General features: G+C 35.1%; 1 protein-coding gene across 4 annotated transcripts in view; it reads right to left on the bottom strand.

The window, feature by feature from the left end:
- LOC150089037 (ribosomal protein S6 kinase beta-1-like) overlaps nucleotides 1–13,019 on the bottom strand; it is a 213,800-nt gene that overhangs the window by 59,365 nt on the left and 141,416 nt on the right. For all 4 annotated transcript variants that reach the window (XM_090369789.1, XM_090369788.1, XM_090369787.1 and 1 more), the window contains exon 10: nucleotides 6,665–6,706. In XM_090369789.1, the coding sequence (XP_090225915.1) occupies nucleotides 6,665–6,706 (42 nt within the window). The remainder of the gene's footprint in view (nucleotides 1–6,664; nucleotides 6,707–13,019) is intronic.

Raw genomic sequence — 13,019 nt, 5'->3', positions numbered from 1 at the left:
TTTAAACACACACACCAACCGTTTATGACTGATTGAATAATGAAATAAAATAAAATAAAATGATAGAAAAGACTGTAAAATAATATTTACAAAAAAAAAAAAAAACTTTTTAATTATTTACAAAAAACTAAACTATAACAAAAATAAATATGAAAGCGATAAAGAGATGATAAAAAACACTATTACAGCTTTCGGAGGTGTCTGCCTCCTTCCTCAGTAATAGTGAGACCAACCATTTATGACTGATTGAATGATGAAATAAAATAAAAGAAAAGACTGTAAAATAATATTTACAAAAAACTAAACTACAGTAATACCCCGAAGTTACGCGATAGGTGGGTCTGACGAAAATCGCGTAAGTCGAATTCGCGTAAGTCGGGGTACAACTTTGCATATAAATACATATAAATTTTGCTTAATTGGGACCAAGGACTAACAAAAACACTAGTTTAGAAGAAAAATATTAATAAAATTGCAGTTCTTTATACATATTAATACAAAATATGTATTAAAAAAACAAATGACTTACGTTAAAAAGTTATTTCGATGTCGATGGCTTCATAAAATCTAACAAATTCGTCTGACGACACAGCGCGTTCTTTTTTTCACGCAGAATTTCTTCGTAGCAAGCTAATAATTTTTTTATTCCTTGCTTTGTAGCTATAACGCGTTCTTCGTTGGAGTCTATCTTTTCTAAAATTTTTAAGCCCTTTACAATTGAGCCCTTTTCAATTTTCAACCTGTCAAGTTTGCAATTGTCATGTGCTTTTCGCCGTTGCTTCATTTAGGCCTGTAGCACGTGCAATATCACATGGGCTTTCATTTCGCTCAAAGCGTTTCACAATTTCATATTTTTTCTCTATCGACAGAGGCGGACTGGCCATAAGCCTTACCGGGGAAACCCCGGTGGGCCGGAGGCCGGTGTGATTTTGGCCATAAACCATAGTGTGAGGCCACTATAAATTTTCCCGGGTAAGAATTTTTGATCCAGTCCGCCTCTGTTTATCGATAATTGCTTTTCTTTTTCTCTCTGAATCTGCAGTGTCTTCACCAGGACGCTTCCTTTTCACACCTTTTAATTAAGTATTTTACTCATTTTTAGGGAATAAAGCACAATTACAAAACGAGGAGGCACGCTTGATACGCATAAACAAAGCTGCGCACATGTAGCAACTGAATAAACAACACCATAAAAGCAGAGATACACTATTAACACCTCACATTTCTAGGGGTTACTACCATAAAACAATAAAAATCCAGTTGCATTTCTGCTAGTGAAATCTGTTATAAACTGGTAGTAAACTCGATCTAATTGCATTTGCGATTATACCCATAGCTGGAATTGTGTTGGTTTTTACGTTATTATGGTGAAATGTGTTTCCCCTTCACTGATATAAAAAACATAAAAGCAGCAAAGTTGAATTTTGTTCATCTTTCGCTCTCAATCTCCGCCGTCGCAACGTATATCGATAACATACGAAAAACGACCTTGAAGATAGTGGGCGGCAGCGTTGCCAAACGAAAAAATCAAGAACCGCGTAACTCCGAGTTCGCGTAAGTCGGGGTAGCGTAAGTCGGGGTATTACTGTATAACAAAAATAAAATAAGTAAATAAGTTAAAATGCATTAAAATATAAATATGAAAGCGATAAAAAAAAAGACGATAAAAAACACTATTAGAGCTTTCGGAGGTGTCTGCCTCCTTCCTCAGTAATAATGAGACTTTTTGAGGCGGTGGTTTTGGCCAGAGATAAACATTTTAATTTTCCACGTCTCCAGACCACTTCCGGTTCTGGTACAAGTGAAAGGAATGCTGAGTATGCGCCTGGTCATCCACGTGTGCCGTGAACCTGGTATTTAAGGATGTGTCGCTTAAGTCTCACTATTACTGAGGAAGTAGGCAGACACCTCCGAAAGCTCTAATATTTTATCGTCTTTTTATCGCTTTTATATTTATATTTTAATGCATTTTAACTTATTTTATTTTTGTTATAGTTTAGTTTTTTGTAAATATTATTTTACAGTCTTTTCTATCATTTTATTTTATTTTATTATTCAATCAGTCATAAACGGTTGGTGTGTGTGTTTAAAATTGGTAGCACTTAATCTCTAATGATATATCAAAAACCCAAAGATCTTTATTTCCACCATATTTGAAAGGAGAAATAAGGCTATGGTGGTCTGCTGCCCAATGTTGTTTGCTCACTGCACTTCAGATGACATATGGATCTTAGCTGGAATACTAATTATAATCCATGTGTCAGGAGAAACTTTATAACTTGCTGTCTGTGTAACCTACCACCTATTTACAGAAGGGACCAGTTTCCTCTAAATCTACTAAATTATTGCTCTGCTTGTGTACATCACCCATAACAATTTGGAATGTTCTTAGCCATGTTGATGGCCTAAGAATAAATATGAAATAAAGCCCTGCTAATACTAATACAGAAGAATCTCAATACAAAGTTCAAGGGACATAAATTTTCACATTTTGTAATAACAAGGTCCCCCAAAAGTCAAAATTTTATCTTTATTATTATTATTATTTTTTTTTGGGCGCATACTGTATATCTAAGAATAATAATAAACAATAATATAAAAAATAAATAAAACAATAAATTAATTTAAATTAATAAAATAAAATAATTAAAATAAAAAAATAATAAAAACAAAAGCCTTGTCTAACAATACTGTAGGATTAACAAACTTTTTAAAGATTTTATTTTATTTGTAAGATAAACTAAGAGAAAAGCAATTAACAGAAATGAAAATATTGTACAGTACAGCAGACTCTTGATTTACCGGGACACTTCAAGACTTCAAATTAAAAAAAAAAAAAAAAAACAACAACAATAAATCATAAAATTCAAGTAATAACTAGAATAGGTATAAACAGATGTTTTGTAGCAAAGTCGTACACAAGGGACAAAATTGGCATTAAAAGTCGTCATTGGGTGATTAATGTGCTGCTGTATTACAAAAATTGAACAAATATTTAGTTTGTTTTATTGCGTTGCGTCGATTGTTGTGTTCTGTTGCACCACAAAAAGAAATTTTCTTTCGTTATGTTGGATGTCAAATTTTTTTTAATAGTAAATATTTTTTTTTGTCCAGAAATCACAAAAATGATGGGTAAACGCAAAAGACTTGCACTTTCAATTAAACAAAAACTTGAAATTATTGAAAAGTTTGAAAACGGTGCATCCGTTAAATCTCTAAAGAACCATGATGTTGGTGACCAAACCATTCGCAACATTGTAAAAAATAAAGGGATGCTATTAGATTTAAAATCGACATCGCAAAAAATAAAGGAAAGCATTGTATTGGACACGCGAATAGTACGTGTCAGTTTTTTATCTATCGCCATATTTTTTACATAGGTTGCTGAACATTTTTCGATACAATAAGTCCCCGACTTACACAACTATGGAGTTATGTAAATTTTTTTTCACTCAATTTTTTTTTTTAGGATTGTAAAATTTAAAACAAAAATTAAAATAAATTAAGCAATCAATAATGATGATCATGGCACACACAAATTCAAACTGCACAAGTGAGATACGGAGTAACAAGCAAAAAAATAGGAAAGAAGAGAAGATTCTTACAATTTATTTATGGTTTTGTTTTTATATGGCAAGATTTCAGTGAAGAGGTCACACATTTCACCTTTAATTATGTAAAACCCACAGAATTCCAGCTATGGGTATTATCACAAATGCAATAAGATCGGGTTTACTACCCATTTATAATTAGATGCACGAACAGAAAATCCCAATAACACGGAAAGTTCAAATTGTTTTTATTGTTTTATGGTCGTGACCTCCAGAAATGTGCTTTAGTAAAATGTGAGCTCGTGCGCAGTGATAATAGTGAGTTTTTGCCTTAACCCTATGAAGTTCTTTACTGAAAATTTCATTTTGGCCGTTATTATAGTGCCGACTAAGAGAATAAGTGAAAACAGTACTAGTAAATCTATCAAGAAAAGGAAAGCAATCGATTTGGATCAGAAAATTAACTAATAAGGATGTTTGAAAATGGTCAAACATTAACAAGTATCGCTCTGAATTCAGATTTCTCAATAATAATATAGCAGCAATATGTTACTAGTCATCCCCGAGTTATGTAAAACTCGACGAAGTAAGAAGTCCTGGAACATATGTTGGAAACTTGTATTTTTGGATTAACCGGGAAATCGATTATCTGGGATTTGTTTTTTACAACCTATCCCGGAAAATTGAGAGTCTACTGTATATATATTTTGATATATACGATATTTTAGTATCACACTGAAAGAATTAATCTTAATATAAAAGTAAACATACAATCCATTAACTTTTGATAAATTAATCTAATTTAAAGAAAGAATCCAATGTTGTTTGCACAGTTTTTGTCCTATATGGATTTTTAACTACAGCACAGACATTATAAAATGCAATAGTTGTTTCTTTTATCAACATTAACTGCAGGCCGACACATTCTCTATTATGCTCAATGCATTTGGGCATCTTGTTTAAATGGTAGTGTATGTGCTTCTTAGCAGCTCTTTTGGTGTTGCATTGCTGTTGTAGAAACTACATGTACCTTCACAAACTCCTCAAATTCGCCAACAAAACCCATAGCTCTTTCAAATTCCCCCATTCCTCAATGTTGCTATCACATTCATCTGGACCATGTTTTTTGATGACATTCTCTCCAAATCCATTCTTTCTGAAGCAGTTGATTATTACACTTGATGCAACACTGTCCCAAGCAATAACAAGATTACGGATAGCATCCAAGACATTACAAATTTAGCTGCAAATTATTCCCTCCCTTCCTATGTTGAGGATCAAGTACCTTATCAGGCAGGCTCTATATGCTTCCTTGTGGTTAAAAATAATGCCTCAATCCAGTTGGCTGCATAAAACTGGTGGTAAAAAAAAAAAAAAAAAAAAAAAGTGGGGGGGGGGGAGTAAACTGCAGCCATTATCACCCGCTGCAGGATGGAAGCCTCCTCAACAATTCGTGTCAAGGGAAACAGACCATAATCTGTATTGCTGGTGCAGTGCAGGTTGACAAATCAACTGTATTTAGCAGTCAGGAGACTGATCTCCAGTCTACTCAAAGAGCGTGTACTACTGCACTCCCGCTTCTGACCACTCGCGGCTATGGACAGTAATGGGAGGTTAAAAACAACAGCCATATATTTGTCAACTTAAGTGTCTCAGCAGAATGTGCTGTACAATCTAGAATCATCAAAATGTTCCTTTTTCCGAAGCCATTCTTTTGTCCACTTTTGATAACCAAGACTGAAAAATTTTGAACATAAGTCAAGCACTTCTATTGGCCACATCACAGGGAAGTTAGTTAACTTCTTTAAAACATCTTGGCTTGGAAAACTTACCAATCACTAGTGGGTATAGTTTTGCATTGTCGTTTGAATTGCAGCATAACAGAATAGTGAGCGTTTGTTTACTTAATTTTCCACCCCATGACAAGACTCTCCTCAAACAGCAAATGTTTTGTTTGGCAGCAAATGACAAAATAAACCTGTCTCATCAAGATTAAAAATATCCTTTCCTCATATTTTTCAAGAATGGACAGTACAGAACACAACCAGTCTTTAACCTTTTCCTTGTCAACTAATCCAGACTTGCAGCAAACATTTTGTGAAACCAAGTCATTCCTGTCTTTAAATCTTTGGAGCCAGCCACATTTGAAGTTGCTAATTGCATGTTGCTGAGCCAGATAATTTGTCTTTTCTTGCAAAATCGGACTTGATATTGGCAAATTAGATGCATGCATTTGTTAGTACCACTCGAAATGTTTTGTTTCAAGTTCCCTGTGTTTTGAACCAGGAATTTGTTTCCTGTTTTTTTTTAAATCACTGCTCCAGTGTCACACAGTTCAAGTTTTTTTCAGTTTTTCAATATTGTAGATGAAGTAGGTAAAGGGATGTTGTATTCCTTTGCAATGTCCGGTTAGTTAAGTTCAATCCTATCAGCCTCTTGTATAATTTTCAGTTTAATTTCCAGGCTCAATTCTGTCAGTTTATGTTTTGTAACCGTATGGTTTTGTTTATCCAAAAATAATTTCTAACAAGTCAGTGCTATCCTTCAGGAAGCAGGGTACCGGGTGGCCAGAGGCAATAATAGGCACAATAATGGGACAACTGTGCTAAGATTTGTATTAAACATACAAAATAACAATATTTATTTCTCACAAGGTGAAAACAAACTTTGTAATACATATTAACAGAATTCTGTAATAAACGAATATATTTACATAGAAAGGCCTATCCTTTCGCAGGGGAATGGTATGTACTTCATATAAACAAGTACTTTGTATAAACTGAGTTTGTATTAATGAGATTTTACTGTATTGGTGTTACATCTCAACTCAGTCAGGGAATCCCCACCAAGGCTGGAATACAGGCCTGAAACTTCTACTGCCACTATTAAGACTCAGCTTATGTCACTATCAGCAATATGCCAAAAAGGGGGAAAACATTTTTTAGTAAACAATTGATTTGTAGACTAACAAAAAAAATTGTAGTCTACAAATTAACAAATCTATTGAGTAGATGATAAAATTTCACTGGAATCAAAATAAGCAATCAGTAAAACCCCACAATGGGTGAGGCACAAAAAGATCATGAAATGAATACAGAAGTGTTATTACTGACCTTTTCTATTGTCTTTTTCCTATTTTCAGCTGAAAAGGGAGGCTGTAAATAAAATCATACATTTAGAGAGAATAAGTGTAAAATATTTACATATATTTAAAAGTTTATAAATTAAACTCTAAATAACTTAACCTCACAATCAGCATATATATATATATATATACATACAGGGTGATTCACTACCAGTGCGACAAACTTGCAGGAGGTGTAGGGGGCACAAAGACGAATCGGAATCACATAGCATTGCAGGGTCCGAAATGCCTTCATCATGCGGTAGAGGACGTTGAACGGGAGGTTGCCGGAAGTCAGCATTTGTGAACCGGTTCCCGAGGCAGTAGGATGGACGAGTATTGAAACGTTGAACTGGCTGACATGCACCTTGCGCCTGGAGCTGCGGAATGTAACGGGCGCGCCGTTCTGCGCTTGTACCGGGAACGTTTCCCGCACAGGCGTGCTCCTCATCATACGATTTTCGCACGTGTGCACAGAAGGATACGTGAGACTGCTTGTTTCACGAGAGGTACCATGAATCGAGAGCTAACGACGAGGACGCCAGACAACGAGAAGAATGTCCTACGTCTTGCAGAAGGCAATCCGAGTACGAGTACTCGAGCGATAAGCCAACGATTGGGTATTTCCCAATCCACTGTATGGAGGATACTGTCAACAAACCAAATGAGTTCATACCATCTGCAACACGTCCAATCATTGGAGCCTGCAGATTATCCACTCTGGAGGACTTTTGCTACTTGGTTTCTTCAACAGAAACGGTTCGTAAATGCTGACTTCCAGCGGGATCGCTGTTCACGCGACCTCCCGTTCAACGTGCTCTACCGCATGACGAAGGCATTTCGGACCCTGCAATGCTATGTGATTCCGATTCGTCATTGTGCCCCTTACACCTCCTGCAAGTTTGTCACACTGGTAGTGAATCACCCTGTACACACACACACACACACACACACACACACACACACACACACACACACACACACACACACACACACACACACACACACACACACACACACACGGGTTTTCAATGTAACTCATTAAAGGAAAAGTTTAAAGAGTTACACAGAAAAGAAGTATACAGTAGATGAAATGGTTTCAGCGAAAGCAAGATTAATAAATTAGGTATGACAGAAGCACAAAGCAGCATTAAAGGATGCAAGAGTATATGTAAGTTGTAATAATATTAATTTAATTACGTGTGCATAAACGGAAATGAAAGTTACAGAAGGTGCCAGTACCAAGGAAAGAAGAGCAGTAGATTAGTGAAAGGTGAAAGAATGTTAATATCCTAGAGGTTATGATGAATTAAGTAAGTTATGGGCTGAATTGCCAAGCCAATATAAAGTGAGAGGAACTGTAAAGTAAAATTAGTACAACAAAATACTAATAGAATGTAAATGGTCTAATATAGGTAATGCAAAAAATGCTTGATCTGATATCAGCTGAAATAAGTACTGATACACGATCAGGTATTTCATCAGGGGACTACACCTGACCATGTATCAGGAACTGTGTTTCTATACTTGTCCATAGTAGTAGAAGAAAGGTGAAAGACCAAAAAGGAATGAAATGAAATTAGCACTTTCTAATGCAGCATGTGCTTTTAAAAGCCCACGAATCAGAGATCAGATATGGCCAGTGATTATTAACAGAATTCTTGTGTAATTTAACTTCTATGGTTTCTGCAATTAATAGTCGTGTATAATTACGTTGGACACTAAGCATTTTGGCCTCGTTAAATAAAAAAGTATGTTTTTTGTTAACGGCATGAAAGGCAAATTCTGACGCTGCTGAACAAGAAGCACAAACTGAGGCTGCATGTTGATTAACACGAATATTCAGAGGAAACTGTGTCGAACCTTGGTAAGACGAGTTGCAATCACCACAAGAAATGTTGCATACCAGGTCATTCATTTGTGTTGCGAACGAGGAAAGGACTGAGCGATTGTTCAGTACAGTGTGTAATTATACACTGTGTAATTATACGGGGACATAAATTCAAGTTACGCGGGGAAATGTTTAGATTGGACTGCAGGAAGTTTTATTTTAGCCAGCGAGTTATAAATTACTGGAATAAGTTGCCTTCATGGGTGGTAGAGGCCGACAGTTTGGGGAAATTCAAAGGTCATCTGGATAGTACTTTCGGGTAAGGGAAGCGCATAGGATGATAGGATTAATTTCCTTTTTATTTAATTTTTAATTTCATTTTATTATTTTTATTTATTTATTAATTATTATTATTTATTTATTTATTTAATTTTTGTTTTTATCATTGTTTTGTTCGGATTTTTTTTTTTTTTTTTTTTGGCTGGTGCAGCATAAGCCATAGGCTTTCTTGCACCATATGGCCGTTACTAATACTAATACTAATACTAATTTCTGCATTGGCCTGGACACAATTTTAAATTAGGTATCTTTAAAGAACATGTTAAGCTGTTTGTGCCACTGTTCAATATATGGGACAGAAATAAAGTATTTTTTGATATTACTATTGTTGGTTGGTGTAGTATTTTGTATCCTATCCTTAGCTTGTACCCTAATTCGGTTTATTGTAGCAAGGGGATAACCCCCGTTTAAGAATCTGCTGGTTAATATTTGTATTTCTGAGCCCAAAGCAGATTCCATCGTTGAATATTTATAGCCATCTAAAAATTGATTAAAGATAATCGATCTTTTGTAGGTTTTCTGTAGATATTAAATTAGATTTTATTTGAGTCTCGAGTAAGCGTGAAATTTAGAAAATTTAATGACTTTGTATCCGTATCCTCCTTTTCGAATGTAAACTTGAGTCTAGAATGAATATTATTAAACGAATATAAAATGTATTGGATAGTACTACTATCAGTTAATAACTAGAACATCGTCTAAATACCTTCCATAGTATGTGATACGGGGTCAAAAAGGCATCAAATGTATATGCTCAATCCCATTGGCAAACCAAAAATTTGTCTGTACACTTTGTCTCGAAAGGTGATATAGTTGGCCTCAACTAACAGTTTAATTAAGTGAAAAATTTTTTTTAATAGGAAGCTTTGTATAATTAATCGGTATTGACTTATTATTTAACATATCCCAAATAATATCTAATGTGTATTCAACATTTACATTCGTATATAATGAGGTAACATCTAGTGAGAATAAATTGTCATTGTCACCAAGTCTACAGTCCTTAAGGTTATTAAATAACCTATCGTAGTTCTTAATCTCAAACAGTATCGCCTGTCTAAAGGGTTTTATAATGCTATATACATGTGTAGACAAGGATGAAAATGCCGAGTTTCTGTAGGAAACAAAAGGCCGTATAGGAAATCCAGTCTTGTGTAATTTTACCTGACTGAAAAGTGCAGGAATATTGTATGCTCTGGCCTTCAATTCCGTTAACTGAGCCATAGTAATGCAGTCGTTTTTTTGATACATGGTTAACGTTTCATTGTATTGATTGACTAAATTGGTAAATAGTGCCGGGTCTACTTCAAGATAAGTCGAGGGATCTGAAACAACCGAATCTAACTTATTAATATAATCAGGTTTATCGAGTATTACCACTGTATCTCCTTTATCTGCCCTCTATAATAATGCCTTTATTTTCCCGAAGTTCACGTAAAGCTGAACTGTCATGTGTATTCAGTTTAGAAAGTCACATTTCTTTTATGTTATTCACCACTTGGTTAACTTGTTGAATAAATAAATCTTTTTGTGGGACATTACGAAGTCCAAATTCAATATCAATCATGCGCTGTTTTTTAGGTAGTTTTCGAGGTGGTAAATTAATAATCCTTTGGATAAAAGTGAAATCTGGTCCTGCGATAGCGTATACGAGGAAAGATTTGTAACCTGTTGATATCGGCTCGTTGAATGTTGGGCGAGGGGGGGGGGGGTGTTCGCAAACTAGCTGACGTATTCTGTGGTAGCACGATGTCTGTATGCAGGAGGGTTGTCACCCAACTTGTATGCACTTGGTCGCAAGCCCGAGACAATACTCAACAATAAACCTGATTATATTAATAAGTTAGATTCAGTTGTTTCAGATACCTCGACTTATCTTGGCACTATTTAACAATTTGGTCAATCAATACAATGAAATGTTAACCACGTATCGAAAAAACGACATTCCTATGTCTCAGTTAAAAGGCTCATTCCAATGGCTCAGTTAAAGGAATTGAAGGCCAGAGCATACAACATTCCTGCACTTTTCGGTTAGGTAAAATTACACAAGACTGGATTTCCTATTCGACCTATTGTTTCCTACAAAAACTCAACCTTTTCATCCTTGGCCACACGTGTATATAGCATTATAAAACCCTTTAGACGGGTGATACAATTTGGGATTAAGAACTACAATACATTATTTAATAACCTTAAGGACTGTAGACTTGGACACAATGACAATTTATTCTCACTAGATGTTACCTCATTACATACGAATGTAAATGTTGAATACACATTAGATATTATTTGGGATATGTTAAATAATAACTAGATACCAATTAATTATATGAAGCTTCCTATTAAGGAAATTTTTCACTTAATTAAACTGCAGGGCAACTATATCACCTTTTGAGACAAAGTGTACAAACAAATTTTTGGTTTGCCAATGGGATTGAACCTAAGCGGCTTAATATCGGAGATCTATCTCTCAACGACTGAGCATATATATTTGATGCCTTTTCGACCCCATATCACATGAGAGGTATTTAGACGATGTTCTAGTTATTACTGATAGTAGTAATATCCAAGACATTTTACGTTCATTTAATAATATTCATTCTAGACTCAAATTTACATCAGAAAGGGAGGATTTACATCAGAAAGGGATACAAAGTCATTAAATTTTCTAAATTTCTCACTTACTCAGATAAAAATCCAATTTAACATCTATAGGAAACCTACAAACACTGGTATGCTTCTACATTATAACAGATATCACTCGCTCACCTATAAAAGATCAATTATCTTTAATCAATTTCTAAATGCCTATAAATATTCAACGACAGAATCTGCTTTGGGATCAGAAATACAAATATTAACCAGCAGATTCTTAAACAGGGGTTATCCCCTTGCTACAATTAACCTAATTAGGGTACAAACTAAGTCCTTTCCTCAATCGCAACACAAATTAATGATCTGGTATACAACATTTCTTGCAGTGACTGTGACTCGTCTTACCAAAGTTTGATGCGGTTTCCTCTGAATATTCGCGTTAATCAACATGCGGCCTCAATTCGTGCTTCTCGTTTGGCAGCATCAGAATTAGCCTTTCATGCCGTTAACAAAAAACATACTTTTTTATTTAATGATGCCAAAATACTTAAGTGTCCAACGTAATTATACACAACTATTAATTGCAGAAACCATAAAAATAAATTCAAACAAGAATTCTGTTAATGTTCGCCGCCCACATCTGATCTCCAATTCATGGGCTTTTAAGCACATGCACGAAGACAAATAATCCATATTTAAGTTTCATGCTCATCCCTATTTGGTAATTTTCATTCCTGTGATCATGACATACAGTCGAAAAGCGTGTCAGCTTCAGGAAGGAAAATTGTTTTGCAATTTTTTCGTTAAATTCTTTTAATTCTTTTTCTTATTTTTAATTGCATTAATTTCATTTTTAATTGTGTTAATTTGATTTTTAATTATTTGTTACTCAAATGCAAGATTTTTAATTTTTTTGTTTTAATTTCTGGAGATTATCATACCGAAGTGTTCTACGTACTATATTGAGCATTACAGCTCTGGTTCATACTATCTACCATATTTCGCCACGTATAAGACGCACCCTTTTTCGAAAAATTTGGGGTTTAAAAACTGGGTGCGTCTTATACAGTGGTTGTAGATTTTTTACTTGCATTTCTCGCCTTTTCACGCTAATTGTTTCGCACTTGTTACCGGTATATTAGATTACGTTTTGCCACGTTCTGTCCAGAAATGGCTCAGAAAAGATTTTCATACAGTGCTGAATTTGTGATCCAGTTTGCAAACGTGAATGGAAATCGTGCTGCTGAATGTAAGTTTAGTCCTCCAACTGAGAAAACAATCCGAGACTGGCTACGGGAAGAAGAAACCCTACTGAAAATGCCACGGCAGAAGGCGGCCATGAGAGGCAAGTCAGCAAAATGGCCTGATTTAGAGAGGGAATTGAAGATATGGATTGAAGAGCAAAGGGCAATTGGAATTCCTGTGTCCACAAAGATGGTTCAGCATGAGGTAAGAAGAACTGCTGATGAAAAAGAAGTTACTGATTTCAAAGGAGGACACAATTGGTGCTTCAGTTCATGAAACGGAATGGACTAAGCATGCGTACATGCACCAGACTTGCCCAAAAGATGCCTGAAAG

Source organism: Mastigoproctus giganteus, chromosome 3, assembly GCF_048544385.1.
Source record: "Mastigoproctus giganteus isolate SK-2022 chromosome 3, ASM4854438v1, whole genome shotgun sequence".
Classification (NCBI taxonomy): domain Eukaryota; kingdom Metazoa; phylum Arthropoda; class Arachnida; order Uropygi; family Thelyphonidae; genus Mastigoproctus; species Mastigoproctus giganteus.
Note: the sequence above shows the minus strand (reverse complement) of the source record. Positions and strands in the feature narration are given on the sequence as shown.